The sequence below is a fragment of the Microcebus murinus genome, chromosome X (genome assembly GCF_040939455.1).
Source record: "Microcebus murinus isolate Inina chromosome X, M.murinus_Inina_mat1.0, whole genome shotgun sequence".
Taxonomy (NCBI): domain Eukaryota; kingdom Metazoa; phylum Chordata; class Mammalia; order Primates; family Cheirogaleidae; genus Microcebus; species Microcebus murinus.
The window spans coordinates 36372307-36393239 of record NC_134136.1 but is presented as its reverse complement, the minus strand read 5'-3'; the positions used below and the strand labels follow the sequence as shown (position 1 = coordinate 36393239).

Sequence of the window (20933 nt, the reverse complement as noted above, 5' to 3'; positions counted from 1 at the left end):
ATCATATTATAAATGGGGAGGGTAATGAGACTTAAAGGGAGATAAAGTCTCTATAGCAGAGTATTTATCTGACTATAATATCAAACTAGTACTCAATAACAACAAAAAAGTTAAGTTTACAAATATTTGGAAATTAAACAACATACCTCTAAATAATCCAACCATTGATCAAAGAAGAAGTCTCAAGGAAAGTTAAAAAAATACATTGAACTGAATGAAAATAAAAATACAACATATTGAAATATGTGACATATGAGCAAGATGGCAGAATAGGAAGTCCCAGCTCTTGTTCCTCCACACAAACACCAATTTAACAATGATATATTGAGCAAAATACCTTTATGAGAATTCCAGAATTCAGTTAAAGAGTTCCAGTACCCCAAGTGAGCATAAAATTGAGAACTGCCACACTGAAACAAGTAAGAAGAGCAATCTCACTTTACCTGCATCAGCCCCTCTACTAAGCCAGCATAGCCCATCACCAGGAGATAACACCCCAGCCTGCAACTTCAGAGGGAAAAACAAAGAATGTAGAATGCCCTCAATGTTCTGGCTTTTTGGAAGGCTGCCGGAGGAACTGGTTTCTATCTTGCCCCACTCACAGCACTGACAGAACCAGCATATTTTGGCTGCCTGAGGGTTACTGAGAACAAAGGAAAGTAGTGGGTGGCTTGCTGTGGCCAGTACAGCTCAACACGGTTAGGAGAAGATGCACAACTTAAAATTTCTTCCTTGAGAGGTAGGGAGACAAGTGCAATGTACAAAGCATTCCAGCTTTTCACAGGGCTGCCTGCGGTACTTATATATATCTTGGTTGATTGGGATGCTGATGAGAAGCTAGCACACACTGGGTACCCGGTGGCCACTGAGAACAAAAGATAGAGTGAGGCAGTTTGCTACTACAGAACCAGAGAATTTGCAGTGTTGAAATTACCAGAGGGAGCAAGTGATTATAAGCGCCTGAAAAAGAAAATGGTAAGTCTCCATTTGAAAAAATTACCTACACAGGCCCAGAGAAGTCTCATATCCCCAAAAGATTTCAGAGGTCCTCAAAATCTCTAGATGGGCTGGCTGGTAACAGTCTTCCCCTATACAAAGCCAGTCCATAATGACTGGAAGAGGTGGCTGTTGTTTACAATGTGCAGATCCCAGCATAAACTTAAGAGACACATGAAGAAAGAGGGAAACATGAACCAGACAAAGTAACAAAATAGATCTCCAGAAACCAATGCTAAAGAAATAGGGGGATTTCAAATATCTGACAAAGAATTCAAAATAACCATCAAAAAGATGCTCTATGAGCTCAAAAAACAATGAATGAACAAAATGAGAATATCAACAAAGACCTAGAAAACATTAAAAAAAGAACAAAACAGAAAATTTGGAGTTGAAGAAAACAATAGCTTCACTGAAAAATTCACTAGAGGGAATCAACAGCAGACTTGAAGGAGCAAAAGGAAGAATTAGTGCACTCAAAGACAGGTCATTTGAAGCTATTCAGTTAGAAGAAAAACAACAGAAAAATGAAAAAGAATGAAGAAAGGCTAAGGGACTTATGGGATACCATCAGGTGAACAAATACATGCATTTGGAATTTCAAGAAGGAGAAGGATGGGGAGAGGGAGGGAGAGAGAGAAAGGGACAGAAATATTTAAAGAAATAACGTTTGAAAACATACCAAATCTGGCAAAGGAAATGAACGTCTAGATTCAAGAAGTCCAACATACTCCACGTAGGATAAACTCAAAGACATCCATACCAAGATACATCATAATCAAATTGTCAAAAGTCAAGGACAAGAGAGAATTTTGAAAGCAGTGAGAGAAAAGTGACTCATCATGTATAAGAAAAAACTGATAAAATTATCAGAGAGTTTCTCAGCAGAACGCTTGTAGATCAAAAAGGAGTGTAATAATATATTCAAAGTGCTAAAAGAAAAAAAAAACCCTTCAATAATGAAGCAATAATAAAAACTTTCCCAGATGAACAAAAGCTGAAGGAGTTCATCACCACTAGACCTTCCTTATAAGAAATGTTAAAGAGAAATGCTTATTATGTGAATTGAAATGGTAAGATGCTAAACAGCAAGATGAAAGCATATGAAAGCATAAAGCTCACTGGTAAAGGTAAATACATAGACAAATACATAATACTGTAATAGTGGTGGGTAAGTGCTTTTAATTTTAATATATAAGTTAAAAACAAAAGTATAAAAATAACTATAACTATAAAATATGGTAATTGATACACAATATAAAAAAGGTAGTTTGTGACATCAATAACAAAGTATAAGGTGGAGGGATGTAAAAGTGTCAAGTATTTATATGCAATTGAAGTTGGTCTCGGCTTAAAATAGGTTGTTATAACCATAAGATATTTTCTGTAAGCTCCATGGTAACCTCAAAGAAAATACCTTTAAATGATGCCAAAAGAAGGTAAGAAAGGAATCAAAGCATGTCACCACAAAAAAATCAATGAAACAAAAAGGAAGAGTGTAAACGAAAATAAGAGGGACAAAAAAGCTAAAGATAAAAACCAACTAACGAAATAGCAATATTAAGTCCTCCTCTCCCAATAATTACTTTAAATATAAATAGATTAAACTCTTCAATCAAAAGGCACAGAGTGACTGTTTTTTCAAAGAAAACAAGATCTAAATATATGCTGTCTGTAAGAAACTCATGTTAGATTTAAGGGCATATCTAGGCTGAAAATGAAAGGATAACAAATTATATTCTATGTAAAAGGTAACCAAATAGAGCAAGGACAGGCATATTTATATCAGACAAAATAGACTTTAAATAAAAAATTGTCAAAAGAGACAAAGAAAGACATTATATAATGATAAAATGGTCAAACCACCAGGATATATAACAATTATAAATATATATGCATCCAACATTAGAACATCCAAATATATGAATCCAACATTGATAGAACTGAGGTGAGAAATAGACAGCAATACAATAATAGTAGGAGATTTCAATACCCTACTTTCAATAATGGATAAAATATTCAGACAAAAGGTCAATAAGGAAACAGATGACTCAAGCAACACTATAGACCAATGGACCTAATAGACATATACAGAACCTGTCATCCAACAACAGAATATACATTCTTCTCAAGCACACTCAGAATGATCATCACCCATTAGGTGATGAAAAGATTGAAATCTTACCAAGTATATTTTTTAACCACAAAAGAAGGAAATTAAAAATTAATGGTAGAAGGAACCTGGAAAATTCACATATATGTTAAAATTAAATAATACATCCATAAACAACTAATGGGTCAAAGAAGAAATCAAAAGGGAAATTAGAAAATATCTTTAAAGAATCAAAACCAAAAGACAGCATAACATAATTTATGGGATGCAACAAAAGTAGTACAAAGAGGGAAGTTTATAGCAATAGAGTCCTACTATAAAAAAAAAAAAGAAAGATCTCAAGTAAAGTAACTTTACACCTCAAGAAACTAGTAAAAGAAGAACAAACTGGCTGGGCACAGTGGTTCATGCCTATAATCCTAGCACTTTGGGAGGCTGAGGTGGGAGGATCACTTGAGGCCAGGAGTTCAAGACCAGCCTGGGCAACATAGCAAGACTCTGACTCTACAAAAAATGAAAATAAAATAAAAATTAGCCAGGTGTGGTATGGTGGTACACACATGTAGTTCAAAAAAAAAAAAAAAGAAAAAAGAAAAAAAAGAAGAAGAGGAAGAGCTAACTAAGTCTAAAGTTAGAAAATAATTCTGATAAGAGCAGAAATAAATAAAACGGAGAATAAAAAAAGAAAAAAAAAACCTGACAAAACAAGAAATGGGGTTTTTTGAAACATTAACAAAATTGACAAAACTTTACCTAGATTAACTAAGAAAAAAAGGGAGAAGATTCAACAAATAAAATGAGAAATGAAAGAGGAAGATTATAACTGATGCCACAGAAATTAAAGAGATTATAAGAGACTACTCTTAACAATTGTAAGCCAATAAATTGGATAACCTAGAAGAAATGAATTAATTTGTAGAAACATACAACCTATCAAGACTGAATCATGAAGAAATAAAGACTCTAAGCAGACCTATAACTAGTAAGGAGACTGAACCAGTAATCAAAAACTACCCAACAAAGAAAAGCCCAAGACCAGATGGCTTTACTGGTGAAGTCTACCAAACATTTAAACATTTTAATGCCAATATTTCTCAAACTATTCCAAAAAATTTAAGAGGAAGGTACACTTCCAAACTCATTTCATTAGGCCAGCATTACCCTGATACCAAACCCAGAAAAAGAATACTACAAGAAAATAAAACTACAGGCCAATATGCCTGATGAATACAGATTCAAAAATCCTTAAGAAAATACTTGCAAACCTAATTCAACAGCACATTAAAAGGATCAAACACCATGAACAAGTGGAATTTGTCCCTGTCACACAAGGATGGTTCAACATGAAAATCAACGTGATACACACATTTACAGAATGAAGGCTAAAAAAATTACATGATCATCTCAACAGATACAGAAAAATTATTTGACAAAATTCAATAGCCCTTCATGATACAAACACTTAATGAAGTATGAATAGAAGAAAAGTACCTGAAAATAATAAAGATCATATATGAAAAGCCCACAGCTAACATCATAATGGTGGAAAATTGAAAACTGTTCCTCTAAGGTGAGGAACAAGACAAGGATGCCCGTTGTCACTACTTCTAGCCAACACAGTACAAAAGCACTACTACAGCAATTAGGCAAGAAAGAAAGAGCAAAACAGAACAATAGGCAAGTTTTGTAATTGCTTGCAAAAACAGAGCAATTGAGCAAGAAAAAGAAATAAAGGCATTCAAATTGGAAAGGAAGAAGCAAAATTATTTCTATTTGCAGATGGTATGCTCTTTCTTATATGTAGCAAACCCTAAAGATTCCAAACAAAAAAACTATTAGAATTAATAACAAGTTCAGCAAGATTGTAGGATATAAAATCAACATATAAATATCAGTTGCATTTTGATATGCTAACAATAAGCAATTGGAGAAGGAAATTAAGAAAACAATCTCATTTATAGTAGCATCAAAAAATAAAATAGTTAGGAATAAACTTAACCAAGAAAGCCAAAGACTGGTACACTGAAAATTATAAAACAGTGCTGAAAGAAATTAAGGAAGACAAAAACAAGTGGGAAGATATGCCATGTTCTTGGATTGAAAGACTTCGTATCATTAAAATGTCTATGCTACCCAAAGTGATGAACAGATTCAATGCAATCACTATCAAAATCACAATGACATTATTTACAAAAATAGAAAAAAAAATCCTAAAATTTATATGGAACCACAAAGAACCCCAAATAGACAAAATAATCTTGAGAAAGAAGAACAAAGCTGAAGGACTCATTCTTACTGATTTCAAAACATACTGCAAAGCTACAGTAATCAAAAAAGAATGGCACTGGCATAAAGACAGACATATAGACTCATGGAACAGAATAGAGTAGCTAACAACAAACCCACACATATACTGTCAACTAAGTCAACTGATCTCTGACAATGGTGCTAAAATATACAATAGGGAAAGGGTAGTCTCTTCAACAATTGGTGCTAGTAAAACTATATAGCTACATGCAAAAGAATGAAATCAGGCCCTTATTTTATACCATATGAAAAATCAACTTAAAATGGATGGAAGACTTAAACATAAGACCTGAAACTGTAAAATTCCTGGAAGGAAGCATAGCAGAAAAGCTTCATGATATTGATCTTGGCATTCTTCTTGTATATGATGCCAAAAGTATAGGCAACAAAAGCAAAAATAGATAAGTGGTACATCAAACTAAAAAGCTTCTATGCAACAAAGGAAACACTCAACAGAATGAAAGTCATCCTACAAAACAGAAGAAAATATTTTCAAACCATATATCTCATAAAGGGTTAGTACCCAAGTTATGTAACTCCTATAACTCAATAGCAATAAACCAAAAAATCACCAAATAACCCAACTTAAAAATGGTAAAAGGAATTGAATAGACATTTCTGCAAAAGAAAATGTATAAATGGCCAATAGATATATGAAAAGACATTCAATATCACTAATCGTCAGGGAAATAGAAATGTCACAATGAGATATTACTTCATATCTGTTAGGATGGTCATTATCAAAAAAACAAGAAATAATAAGTGCTAGCAAGGATGTGGAGACATTGGAAGCCTTGTGTACTGTTAGTGGGGATGCAAAATGGTGTAGTTATTATGGAAAACAGTAGGGAGTTCCCTCAAAAAATTAAAAATAGACCTACTATATGATCCAGCAATCCCACTTCTGGGTATGTATCCAAAATAATTGAAATCAAGATCTTGAAGAGATATTTGCACTCCTATGTTCACTGCAGCATTATTCACAGTAGCCAAGATGTGGAAACAACCTAATGCCCATCAACAGATAAACAGATAAAGAAAATGTGGTATAAACATATAATGGAATATTGTTCAGCCATAAAAAGTAATAAATACTGTCATATGGTACAGCATGGATGAACTTTGACTACATTATGTTAAATTAAATAAGACAGAAGGGTAAATACTACATGATTCCACTTACATAAGTTATCTAAAGTAGTCTCATTCATAGAAACAGAAAGTGAAATGGCAATTGCCAGGAGCTTGGGGAGGGGGAAATGGGAGTTGCTGATCAATAAGTATAAAGTTTGAGTTATACAAGATGAAAAAGTTCTAGAGATCTGCTGTACTACATTGTGCTTATAGTTAATATTGTACTCTATACTTAAAAGTTTGTTAATAACTAGATCCCATGCTATGTCTTTTCTCCTACCATGATAAAAAATAATGGATATCATCAAAATTAAAAGCTCTTGCTCTATGGAAAATCCTATTAAGAAGATGAAAAGATAACAGAATACTTGCAAACTACATATCTGACAAAGAACTGGTGTCTAGAATACATAAAGAACTCTCAAAACTCAACAGTAAAAACAAATAATACAATTAGAAAATGGGCCAAAGATAGGAAGAGATATTTAATTGAATAAGATATAGGGATGGCAAAATAAACACATGAAAAGATGCTGAATATTATTAGCCATTAGAAATGCAAATAAAATCACAATAAGATATTACTATATACCTATCAGAATGGCTAAAACATAAAAAAAAAAAAAAACAGTGGCAATACCAAATGCTGGCAAGGATGCAGAGAAACTAGGTCTCTCATACATTGCTGGTGAGAATGCAAAATGGTACACTCACTTTAGAAAAATAGTTTGTCAATTTCTTTTAAAACTAAACATATGTTTATGATACCACCTTGCAATCACTCTCCTAGACATTTATATCGGAGAGATGAAAATTTATATGTACACAAAAGCCTGTACTCAAATGTTAACAACGGTTTTATTTATAATAAACAAAAACTGGAAATAACAAAAGTCCCTCAATAGATGGATGGATAAACAAACTGTGGTCTATCTATATTGTGGAATATTTCTCAGCAATAAAAGCTACTAATATTAACTTGAATGAGTCTCAAGGGTATTATGCTAAGTGAAAAAAAAGTTGGAAAAGGTCACGTACTTTATTATCCCATTTATAAAAACTCTTAAAATGACAATTGCAGAGAAGGAGAACAAATTAGTATTTGTTAGAGGTTATTAATGCTGGAGGTAGGTGGTGGGTATGACCATAAATTACATTTGAAAACAATAAAAAAAATCCATGGCAAGGGGTTTTCAAGCCAGTTGCTCAAACTTTTGTCTAGTAAGTGGTGGGAATGGAGAAGTTTCATGCTGGATAACCTAGAACCTATCCCTGCAATTGTCATGCAGTTAATTGATTTACATATACCCTGTGTAAGGTGGCCTCAAATTGCTTTTCACTATAGAATATGTTCATTTTCAGTCATGTTATGAAAAGAATATTTGTGTTGGGTCAAATATTTAGTGATAATTAGAAAGGAGAAAGTAGGGGGAAATTACTTCTCTCTGCACTGTCCAAAATGATAATCACTAGCCACATAAAGCTATTTAAATTAAAAATGATCAAAATCAAATGAAATAAAAAATTCAGTTCCTAGACACATTTCAAGCACAATAGCCACATGTGGCTAGTGGTTACCATACTAGAACAGTATAGACATAGAACTTTACCATCATCACAAAAAGTTCTATTGGATAGTACTGCTTTAGAGCTGCAGTCCTCAACCCCTGGGCCGTGCCCCAGTACTGGTCCATGGCCTATTAGGAACTGGGCTGCCCATTACCACCTGAGCTCTGCATGCCCCACCCCCCAACCTGCTCTGCTGTCCATGGAAAAATTGTCTTCCATGAAGCCGGTCCCTGGTGCCAAAAAGGTTGGGGACCATTGCTTTAAAGCATGAACATGTCATTTCCCCACAATCATAGGTAGAGCCCTAAGAACTCTGATAATTGGTATTGTATTAACTGGGCTTTGCATTTATATATTATTCCATTTTCAGCAATATTTAGCAGTATGTTGCAGTGGTTTGGTGCTAGAGCTTTGGGGTAGAATAGGCCTGGATGTCAATTTTAGTTCCAACCTTTATTAAATTGCATGACCTAGGGCATGTTATTTCACTTCTCTGTGCCTGTTTCATCATTTTTAAAAAGCTAGAGGCTGGGGGATAATAAGTACCTAACTCATAGAGTTAGTGTGAGGATTATATGATATAAACTCAATATCTGACATGTGATCTATAAATGCTAGTTAATATTAGCATTATTGTTTAAGTCAAGAAGATGAGTTTGGCTTGTTCTAGGACCTAGACTCCATGTGACTGGTGGAAAAGGCAACAGGAAACATTCAATTATATAAGTAGCAAGGGAAGGAGACCCTAACAGGGCCCCCATTGGCTCTTGATGGACATAAACAGCAACCACATCATTCCTGTATAACTTGGGGCCTGCAACAAAAGAGAAGAGACCTTGTTCTTTGAGATCTATTTGTCTTGCAGCTTTGAAAAGGTCAAAGGGTACCTTATCCTTGGCCTTAAGGAACTCAGAATTGAAGGCTAACCACCATGACATATCAAATAAACTAAAAGCACAATATACTGTTTATAAAAGAAGATTACCCAAACAAGTCACTCAGCAGGAGAGGCACTTGGAGTTGTTTTCCCAGCTGTTTCTAGCAGTGAGATCCAATTCCTTGACGTATTATTATGGTAAAATGGCATTATACCCAATCCTTTCTGAATACCACACAATAGGCCTACTGTACCTCCATAATTAACTGGATAAATATTTATTGAGTACCTACTACATACAGGGTACTTTTGCTCTATACCAGCCATCAGCAAACTATGGCTAGCAGGTCAAATTTACCCCGTCTCATGGTTTTGTATGGCAAGTAAAGTAAAAATGATTTTTACATTTTTAAATGGTTGGAAGAATTGCCCTCAACCACTATTATGGAACACTTACTGGCTTTGGAAATTAACTTTTGCTGCAGACTTGATAATGTTTCTTAATTAGTTCAACCGAAAATTACAAGGCAAAATAATGCTTATATGTGAAACTTACACTGTAGTAAAGTCATTTCAACAATTAACATTGTCTGAATCACAATATAAAGATGCTTTATATACTTCCCATATTGTCCCAAGCCAAAATAACAAAACCACAATGAGATACCACTTTGCAACCACTAGAATGCCTGTAATAAAAAAGATAGACATAAATAAGTATTAGTAAAGAAGTAGAGAAATTTGAACCCTCAAACAATTGCTGGTGGGAAGGTAATATGGTACAGCCACTTTGGTAGAGTCTGGAAGTTCCTCAAAAAGTTAAACATAGAGTTATCATATAACCCAGCAGTTCCAGATATATACCCAAGAGAAATTAAATTATATGCCTGCACAGAAACTTGTACACAAATGTTTATAGCAGTGTTATTCATAATAACCAAAAGATGACAGCACAAATGCCCATAAAATAATGAGAGGGTAAACAAATATATTATATCCATAAACTAGAATAGTATTCAGTCATAAAAAGGAATGAAATACTGATACATGATGCAACATGGATGAACCTTGAAAACATTATGCTAAGTGAAAAAAGCCAGATATAAAAGACCACATACCATATTATTCTATTTATATTAAATGTCCAGAAAATGAAAACCTATAGAGACATAAAATAGATTCATGGTTACCTAGGGCTGAGGGTGGAAATGGGGAGGACTAAAAATAGGCATGAGGTTTCTTTCTGGGTTTATAGAAATTATTTAATATAAAAATGTAGTGGTGGTGACACAAGTCTGTAAATATTAATAGTCATTAAACTGTACACTTAAAAAATAGCAAAGCTATTACACAAAGTCAGAAATCAGTTCAGTAGTTGTCAAGAGCTGGGATTGGGGGGAGAGAAGTGACCACAAAGAAGCATGAGAGAACTTTTGGGAGTGATAAAAATATTCTATATCTTGATTGTGGTGGTGGTTCCATAATAGTATGTACTTACCTAAGTGCATTGAACTTTCCACCTAAAAAGGGTCGGATTTACTGTGTGCAAATGACACCACGATAAAGCTGACTTTAAAAAATAGTTCAAACAAGAAGCAATATCTCCATTCCCACATTCCGAGTTTAAACTACAGTCCCAGCAGTGGTTTTTGGACTTTGAGGCAAGTGCAAAGGATATTTTCATATTTCAAAATGCATTTAACTGTGCAATTGAGCAGCTTTCATCAAACCTTCAATTGGAATTGATTAATCTGCAATGTAATGACATGGTAAAAGTCAATATTAAGAGAAAAATCTAATAGAATTCTATTCCAAGCAATGGATATGCTTATTAAAATCATATGCTTATGTACCCTTGATAGTATATAATGAGAATGGCACTTCATCTCTGTAGACTTCCATCCAAAAACATAACCCCAGTCTAATCATGTAAAACACATCAGACAAACCCAAATTGAGGGATTTTTTACAAAATACCTGACCAGTACTCCTCAAAACTACCAAGGTCATCAAAACAAGAAAAGTCTGAAAAATTGTCACATACCAAAATAGGTTAAAGAGACACAATGACTAAATATAATGTGGTATCCTAGATGGCACACCATCCAGAGATAAACTAGTAAACTTGGAATAAAGTGTAGGGTATAGTTAATAGTATTATACCAGTGTGGGTTTATTAGTTGTGACAAATATAGCATAGTATATAAGACATTAATGATAGGAGATTCAGCAAATGGTGCTGGGACAATTGGATATCCACATGGGAAAAGATGAATTTAGACTCTCACTTCACACCATACAGAAAAATTAACTCAAAATGAATCATAAACCGAAATGTAAGAGGTAAAACAACAAAACTTTTAGAAAACAACATAGGAAAAATTTATTGAGACCTTAGATTAAGCAAAGTCTTCTTAGGTACAATACTAAAAGCATGGTCCAGAAAAGAAAAAAAAAAATGAAAACTTGGACCTAATCGAAATTCAAAACTTTTTAGGTCAAAAGACACCATTAAGAAAAGGAAAAGACAAGCAGCAGACTGGAAGAAAATATTTATATATCATATACCTGACAGGGATTGCATCTAGAATATCTAAACAATCCTTATAGTTTAACAATAATAAGACAAATAAGTCAATCTAAAAATGGATATAACAGACACTTCATCGAAGAAGATATACAAATGCCTAATAAGTTCACGAAAAGATGCTCACCATAATCAGTCATTAAAGAAATACAAATTAAAATCACAATGAGATATCATTTCACATCCACTTAGAATGGCTATAATAAAAAACAGTAAATAAAAAATGTTGGCAAGGATGTGGAGAAACAGGAACCCTCACACATTGCTAGTGGAAATGGTGCTGCTACTTTGTAAAATAGATATGTAGTGTCTTAAAAAGTTAAACATATATTTTCCCTATGACCCAGTAATTGCCCCTTAGGTATCTACCAAAGAGAAATAAAAGCATATGTCCACACAAAGACTTACATACAAATGTTCTTAGCAGCACTAGTCACAATAGCCAAAAGTTGGAAACAACCTAAATGTCTATCAACTGGGGAGTAGATAGGAAAAAATGTGTTATATCCATAAAATAGAATACTATTCAGCAATAAAAAGTAAGGAAGTACTGCTACATGCTACAATATGGATGAACCTCAAAAATATTATGCTAAGTGAAAGAAGCTACACACAAAAGACCATATATTGTATGATTTCATTTATATAAAATGTCCAGAATAGATAAATTTATAGAGACAAAAGAATATATTAGTGGTTGTCTGGGGCTGGGAGTGGAAAGGGAATTGACTGTAAATGGACATGAGGGATCTTGGGGGGGGGAGGAATGAAAATCTTCTAAAACTGGTTTATGGTGATGGCTGCCCTACTGAGTAAAGTTACTAAAAATCATTTAATTATGCACTGGAAATAGACAAATTTTAGAATATGTAAAATCTACCTCAATAAAGCTGTTCAAATGCAAAGAAAATGGTAGGGGAAATTGGGTCAGTAGTATGCGAGAACTCTGCACTAATTTTGCAACTTTTCCCAAAATCTAAAACTACTCTGAAATTTTAAAAACTTTATGTAAATAAAAATTTAAAAGTATATGTTCCTGGATTGATATCAATATTTGGCATTACCTATCTGTGTAAAGAGATATTTTTAAAGACTAAATGGATAAAATCTTATTACAAGTCAGCATTAACAAAGGTTCACTTGGAATCAATTTTGATGATAGGGGAACCCTAACTTTGAACCCCAATTAAGCAAAATGTTATCACCCCAAAATAATTCCATTCTTCTCATTAGTAGTCCTGTATTACAAAAAGGTACTTAATTATTATATTTTTAATTTCATCACTAAACATTTGTTGAAATTTGTTTTCTCTCTTGTCATATAAGTACCTACAAAATATCCTCAATATTGCCTTTTGGCCCACAAAGCCTAAAATATTTATTATCTGGCTCTATACAGAAAGTTTGCCAAGCCTTATTTCCACACCACAACAGGATAAACATAAACACATTCAGTCTCTTTCTTGAATATATTCTTATCATTACCTAGTTTTGGCATAATGCCCTTCTGGACATACCCTATAAAGGACAAGCCTTGCATCGCTTCTGCTATGACACCATTTGGGATTTCCATAAAAAGAAGCACTATTAGATTAATAGCTCTAGCAAAGCCTCGATGTCATCGTTAATATCGTGATATTAAAGTGCCAACAACACATCCCAGTATCCCTAAGATGACCCTCATCAAGTTGTGATGTCACCAGGTTAGGACTCACCAAGGTCTCTTAGATATCAAGTGGCTCCCACAGCATCACACCCTGCCTTTGGCATCACCCTGGCACATCACCTTAGTATGGTGTCATATGCTATCACTGCTGTGACAGAACCGTACCCTGATACCACTCCGTCGAGATGTCAGAGTAATTAACCCCTACTTCTTTCCACTCCCTGGGCAGTGGCAGAGAGGGGGAGGGTAGCCACAGTCACCGGTTCTTGCTCAGGAGGTAGTACTCAGCTCCAACTGTTGTCCCTTCCGCCTGCCACTGCAAGTCAGGCACCTCAGGAGACAGGACCTTTTAGGCTCCCATAATTCTCTTGTCCTGCCCCCGCACCCGTTTCGTGTGTCCGACTCAATGGCCCAACAGCGACCACCCACCCCGGCTCTCACACACAGTTCCACTCGAAGCCGCTCCCCGTACCTGACTCCATTCTCCAGCTGTCATCATGGGCCAATTCCACCGGCAACTTGACTACGGACGGGCGCAAGGAACACTGGGACTTGTAGTTCTGCGCTGCTAGGGGCCGAGTCGGTGAGGGCGGCAAAGGCGCCTCCCCGCCCGGAACTTCCCTCAAACTGCAACTCCCAGAAGCGCCGCGCGATGGGAAAAGAAAAGAGAACGAGGAGGGTCGGTGATTGGTGGAGTTCTGCCTGCTCTTTTGACTGGCAGCCGGATCCGGCGACGTGAGGCGGGCGTTGCTTGCGCTTCGCGGAGATCCTGGGAAAGCGAAATGGAGGGGTGTGTGTCTAACCTATTGGTGTGCAATCTGGCCTACAGCGGGAAGCTAGAGGAGTTGAAGGAGAGGATCCTGGCCGATAAATCCCTGGCTACTAGAACTGACCAGGTAAAGCAGCGCTAGGGCCTCTCCGCAGCCGGTTCCATCGGCGAAGCCCTACGTGGCTTCCCGGGCCCGGTCCAAGTGGAGGTCTTGGATCCCCGCCCCTACCGCCCCAACAGTCCCCCGGGGTCACTTCGGGACTCGCAGTCCAGTTGCAGGAATTAGCCTCGCAGACCTCAAGTGTGTGTGTGTGTGTCTGTGTGTGTGTATTTTTTTTTGGCCCGGCCCTTAGCTCACTGAGTTTTGGATATTTCTAGAACGTCTACCGCATTTCTCAGGAATGCCCGATCCGTGAGGAGGAAAACTTTTTATATAGGTTTCTTTACCTTTACTAGAAACTGTAGTCTATGAAACACGTGTAACTGAACCTTTCTTCCGGGCCGGGCAATTTGCTAAGAGGTGGGGATACGATCGAGTGGAAGAAGCGGACAGTAAAGTAATCAAAAAAACCTATGTCCGATTACAAATTGTGTGGTTAATACTCGGGAGAGAAGTTCACGTGGTGTTTTCAGAACACATAATAGGAGGACCTGATGCCTGATGTTGTGGTAATTGGAAAAGGCTTGGCAAATGAGGGAAGGTTAGACTTTAAAGGATGAGTAGGATTTCCATGGGGAATGAAAGACATTGTGAGCAGAGGCGAGAAAAAGTGAATAGATGTTGGGAAGTGTTTCCGCCCTCCTGCTCAAAGGACGATCATGCTCTCACGCTGAGTTTCTAGAAGAATTCACGGTACCCTTAATAAACCCACAAATATTTATAGATTGCTTTCTGTTTGACAGACACTCTGCTAAGCACTAGAGAGACAGTATCTTATACTTAGAAATCTCTATTTTGTGTCTTTTGGAAGAAAATTTGAAGTCAGGAGACAGTTTTTTCTGGAACTTTATTACTCAACCTGAAAATGGTTTTACTTTTACCTACCATACCTTCATTATGGTCTGGTAATATTTAATTTAAATGTAATAATTAATATTAAGTTAAGATTTAATAATACTCCATGGAAAATTTAACCATTCTTTCACCCAGGCAGTGGCTTATAAAGGGAAGGATCTATTCAGGATCAAGAGATTTAAGAAACATAACCAGATGCCATTTGTGGGCCTTGTTTGGTTACTGATTTAAACAAACCAACTGCAAAAAGACATTTGAGGAACAATTGGGGGAATCTGAATACAGACTGGGTATCAGATGTTATAAAGGAGTTAGTGTTAATTTTAATAGGTGTGACAGTGGTCTCATAGTTATATAAGAAAATACACTTAATTTTTAGAAAATCAAATATTCAGGTGTGAAAGGTCATGATATTTAGGATTTGTTTTAAGAAATTTCAGCAAGGAAAACAAAACTAGGTGAAGCAAATATGGAAAAATATTTATTGTTAAATGTAAGCAATAGGCATGTGGGTTTCTATTATAGTCCCTCTATTTTTATGTGTTTGAAATTCTTTGTAATAGATTTTAAAATACCATTTCCTATTACATAGTGCTGACTGAGATATATAGCAGTCACTGCAAAGAGGGATTCCCTTTGAGAAATATGACTACTAGCTTACTACTTTTTTTTTTTTTTTTTTTTGAGACAGAGTCTCACTTTCTTGCCCAGGCTAGAGTGAGTGCCGTGGCATCAGCCTGGCTCACAGCAACCTCAATCTCCGGGACTCAGCGATCCTACTGCCTCAGCCTCCCGAGTAGCTGGGACTACAGGCATGCGCTACCATGCCCGGCTAATTTTTTTTTTTTTTGTATATATATTTTTAGTTGGTCAATTAATTTATTTCTATTTTTGGTAGAGACGGAGTCTCGCTCAGGCTGGTTTCGAACTTCTGACCTTGAGCAATCCACCCGCCTCGGCCTCCCAAAGTGCTAGGATTACAGGCGTGAGCCACCACGCCCGGCCACTACTTTTTATAAATAGAAATTTTGTTGCTCTCTAATTCTATGTGTAGTATGTTTTCTAACTGATTACATAATTTCAAATAGTTTTATGAACATTGCTTCCCCAATAAGATTCATGTGTTCCTTCCAGAGCATCTAACTTCAAGTCAGTGTGGTAGTAGAAACTTCAAACTCAGACAGGGTTTGTGTCCCAACTTCACCATTTGCTAGCCATGTGACCTTAGACAAATTGCTCACCCTGAGGAGTCTTAGTTTCCTTATCTGTAAAACAATGAGAATAACCACTGTATAGGATGATAGGAATTAAATGAAACAGTGCATGTCAAACTCCAGCACAGTGTCTGACATAGAAGTACATACATAATGTAATAGTAAACAACCAAACCTCTATATTTACCAGAGCATTGAAATTAGTTTCTTGCTCTGCTACTTCCATCACCATAAATCTGCCCAGAATTAATTAGGTTCATTGATGTTATTTTCCCCACATTACTAAAATTTTGGTCTCTCTTATATTAGTAAGCAATATAGTTTAAGATTACCTACCTGAGGAACCAGTGCTCTCCATATCTTCTTTTCAAACTATAGGATTGCCAGTACCAATGTTATTTTTTTCTGCTTTTTTGTCTTATTTCTGTGTCTCTTCAGGAAAGTTTATCTTCTTCTCTGTTTCCCATGTAGGACAGCAGAACTGCCTTGCATTGGGCATGCTCAGCCGGACATACAGAAATTGTTGAATTCTTGTTGCAGCTTGGTGTGCCAGTGAATGATAAAGATGATGTGAGTACTAGGCAGAGTTGATAACTTCCCAGTTATCTTTAGACTCCAGACTGGTGTTTACCGAAGCCTGAGTATTAAGCTCTTAAACAAAATTGTAACCTTTACAACTAAGAGGTTACAGCATGGCCCTGGTGATCAAGAGACTAGTGGTTGCATTATTTAAAAATGTTAGTTTTGCCCCTTATACTCTGTGATTTAAGGTAAACATACAGATCAGAATCAGGGCTTACTATGGTGAACCCTAAAAGACTATAAACCCTTTTTATTATGTTGGAATTTTTTTTTTTTTTTTGGTGAATGTTGCCTGAATAACAAGGGCCTAGGTACCATTTTTGTTATAGAAAGAGATGTATTGTAATGGTATTGGTTTTATTAGGATCAGACTTGTGAAGAATAAGAATGGAACATGTTTTGTAGACAAAGATTCCTTTCCCTCTGTAAAGCTGTTTGTAAACCTTGCTTACATGTTAAGCATTAATCTCTGTCCCTTTTCGCCCCGGTTTTTGTACTGCCCACTTCTTTTATAGGCAGGTTGGTCTCCTCTTCATATTGCTGCTTCTGCTGGCCGGGATGAGATTGTAAAAGCCCTTCTGGGAAAAGGTGCTCAAGTGAATGCTGTCAATCAAAATGGCTGTACTCCCCTACATTATGCAGCTTCCAAAAACAGACATGAGGTATGGTTCCATCCCTAGGCTACTTCTGTTTGAGTTCTAAACCCATACACAAACACAAATAGACCTGTTTTCTTTTCTGTCTTTCCAGATTGCTGTCATGTTGCTGGAAGGTGGCGCTAATCCAGATGCTAAGGACCATTACGAGGCTACAGCAATGCACCGGGCAGCAGCCAAGGGTAACTTGAAGATGATTCATATCCTTCTGTACTACAAAGCATCCACAAACATCCAAGACACTGAGGGTAACACTCCTTTGTAAGTGACAAGTAGCAGTCATTTGTATTCTACCTGACATTAGCCCTCGTGCAATAATTCTTACATATCATTTCTTTTTTCATCCTGCTTACAAATGCAATACATATTAATGGCAAAAATTTGAAAGTACACAAAAGTATAAAGAGAAAAATTAAAATTACCTATTATCTTGCCACCCACAAATAACCACTGATAACATTTTTGTGTATTTCCTCCCAGTTTTTATATGTAAATGTGTACATTTTACACACTTATTTTTTAACAAAATTGGGATCATACTATGTATGTACTTTTATATCTTGTTCTTTTCACCTCATATTGTGAGCATTTTCTAATATCATTTAATATGTTTAAAATTTTTTACTGGTTATATACAATACCATTTTATGGATCTGCCATAATTTAATCATTCCTCTATTACTATATATTGAATTTTTTTTAGTTTTCCACTATTATAAATAATGCTAGATTGACCAATGTTGTACAAAAACCTTTGGCCACATTTCTGATTATTACCTTAGTATGGACTCCTAGAAGTTGAATTGCTGGGTCAACAAATACATGCGAAGACTATTGTTATATATTGCCAGATTGCTTCCAGAGGAGTTGTATCATTGTACCCTCCCAACAGTAGTTTAAGAGTGCCTATTACCCCCACAGCAACACTAAAATTATTCTTTTCTTATGTGAAAATTGTATTTATAGTTGTAATTTACATTTTTATTATCAGTAAATTTGAACATTTTATAATGCCTTATGGCTAATTATATTTCTTCTCTAATTGTAACTTTTTGTGTCCCTTTCTCTTTTCCTTTTGGAGAATTAATTTGTTTTTACTGGTTTTTAAGTGCTCTTGACTTGACATATTAAAAATATTAACCTTCTGCAATGTTAGCTGAAAATATTTTCCCAGTTTGTCTTTTCATTTTGTTCATGAATTTTTTAAATAACAGAAGTTTTTAATTTCTATGTAGTCAAACCTATTAATCTTCCTTCATGACTGGAAAGTTATTCCCCACCCTGAAATTAGTTAAATATTCTCCTATGTTTTATTGTAGGCTTTTTTTAAACATTTCATTGGTTTTGGTTAAGGGTTATTGTTATTGTTTTGCATTTAACTCTTAAATTCATCTGGAACTGATTTATGTGCATGACCTGAAGCTGGCCTCTACCTTGATATTTTTTCCACAATACTTGGCCGCTTTTCTTCTTTGTTGAATGGTGACCATTTTTTGAACCAGAAATTCTGTGAGTCGTCTTTTTAGTCCAGAATGAGGTTCAGCCTTTTCCAGTTTGACTTTAAACCAACTTTTTAAAAGTATTGTTTTCTTAACTCTTAGTTTTAAAAAAAAAATATTTCCTGTAATTCTAAAAGACACTGTTTAGAACGACCTTTCTATTTCTAGAATATTCTATTCTAGCTTTTTCTCCATAACTAAAAAGGCAGGATGGCCTAGAAGAAATCTAGGAGACAGTATAGGGTCCTGTGAAGAGCATGGGCTTTAGGATAGCTAGCTGCTATTCATCCAATTCAAACTCTGCCATTACCAACTATGGTAAATACTTATATTAATCAACTTATAGAAGTTACTTAACATTCCTGAGTCTTAATTTTCTCATCTGTAATATCAAGATAGTAATTCCTTCCTTACTAGATTGTTGTGAGGTCTAAATAAAATAACATGGAAAGTGCCTAATACCCTGTCTGGCAAACTGTTAGTGCCAGACATAGGTTAGTGTCCTTCACTCAGTTTACTGCCCCACCATGTCAGCATGGGCAAGAACTTTAAACTCTGTCACCATTTCAACGTTAAATGGTGATAATAATACCTTGCTAATTTACAAGGTAGATTATGGATCAAATGAGATAAAATCTTTTAAACTGCTTTTCCAAACTTCAAGCCACACAGATTGCTATTAACAGAATATGAATTGGAGCTTTTTAAAATTCTAACCCTGAATTATTACATATAGTGTTTGGGGTAAACTACTACTAATCTCTATGAAATGAGGAAGTTGTTCCTTAGGCTGGCATTTAGATCCCTTCTGTTGTTAACTAGGACTAGAATTATGATTTCTGATCTGGTATTGTAAGGCTATTCCACGGAATTTTACCTTATAAATAGTCTTCACCATGCAAACTGAGTTTTCTTTGCTGATTCAATAACTTTCCAATATTGCCACTGCCTAATAACATGTGCTTCAGACTACCTAACAGGAAATCCTAACTGTTAGATAGAATTCATTAGTGATTAATTGGTCTTTGTGGTCCCCTGATTTCAGGCACTTAGCCTGTGATGAGGAGAGAGTGGAAGAAGCAAAACTGCTGGTATCCCACGGAGCAAGTATTTACATTGAGAATAAAGAAGAAAAGACACCCCTGCAAGTGGCCAAAGGTGGCCTGGGTTTAATACTCAAGAGAATGGTAGAAGGTTAAGCAGCTTGGATTTATTCTTACTTTGTATGTTTTATTGTTGTCCCCAGTGTCCTGGAAACTAATGTACTTGTGCATAAGACATCATTTATGATATAGGACGTTTTCTCACTTCAAAGTCTTACAAACATATTGACTGTCGTTCCTGCTGAGGTACTTGTTCTGCGCTTACAACTTTCTTTCCAGGCATTGAATAACTGTTGAGGTTGTTCTGTTATCATATATTATTCTGTATTGAATTTGGATTAATTTTGAGTATGTGATTCCATGGCTGTTGTGAATCTTCAGCACCCTCCCATGCATCTTCTGTCCCCCTCTGAGGCAGAACAACTCCAATAACAACAGGCCAGTTGTTTTGCCAGATGGTTCTAGGTGGATTCTCTAATGTTCCCCTGTACAGTTGAAACACATGCTAACTTGTTTTTTAAGCTTCACTCAGGCCTATGCCAAATATTTCTGTTTTTTCAACCACGAGGTTTAATTTATTTTTGTGATAGGAGGGATACTTATATATTTTAGTGGACCAAATTTTAAGGTGGAGGGCATGCTCTAAAATAATGAAAAACAATAGCCCATGTATCCACATATTTCTTTGATGAACTGTTTCCCTCTAAAAAAGATGTATGGTTTTTTATAAGTACATATATTGAGTCGTCCTGTATGAAAAAGAATGTCAAACTTGTTAAAACGATATGTAACAAAAATGTATTTTGATTTGCATTTCAGAAACTAAAAAATAAAATGTTGAAAGAA

General features: G+C 35.6%; 2 protein-coding genes across 3 annotated transcripts in view; one reads left to right on the top strand and one right to left on the bottom strand.

The window, feature by feature from the left end:
* The window catches only part of ATG4A (autophagy related 4A cysteine peptidase), a 56137-nt gene extending 39425 nt beyond the window's left edge, over positions 1-16712 (bottom strand). Inside the window, exons 1-2 of the mRNA XM_012750500.2 lie at positions 16584-16712; positions 13722-14018 (exon numbers count right to left, since the gene is read on the bottom strand). Of these exons, the coding sequence (XP_012605954.2) occupies positions 13722-14018; positions 16584-16605 (319 nt within the window). The 5' untranslated portion in view covers positions 16606-16712. The remainder of the gene's footprint in view (positions 1-13721; positions 14019-16583) is intronic.
* On the top strand, positions 14000-20933 carry PSMD10 (proteasome 26S subunit, non-ATPase 10). Of its 2 annotated transcripts, none has more exons than XM_012750543.2 (5): positions 14000-14145; positions 16719-16817; positions 17345-17491; positions 17580-17667; positions 20030-20933. In XM_012750543.2, the coding sequence occupies exons 1-5, from the start codon at positions 14032-14034 to the stop codon at positions 20035-20037; spliced, it is 456 nt and encodes a 151-aa protein (XP_012605997.1). In that variant the 5' UTR covers positions 14000-14031; the 3' UTR covers positions 20038-20933. The 2 variants fall into 2 exon arrangements, with proteins under 2 accessions (XP_012605997.1, XP_012605993.1); XM_012750539.2 differs by having other exon boundaries at positions 17580-17746.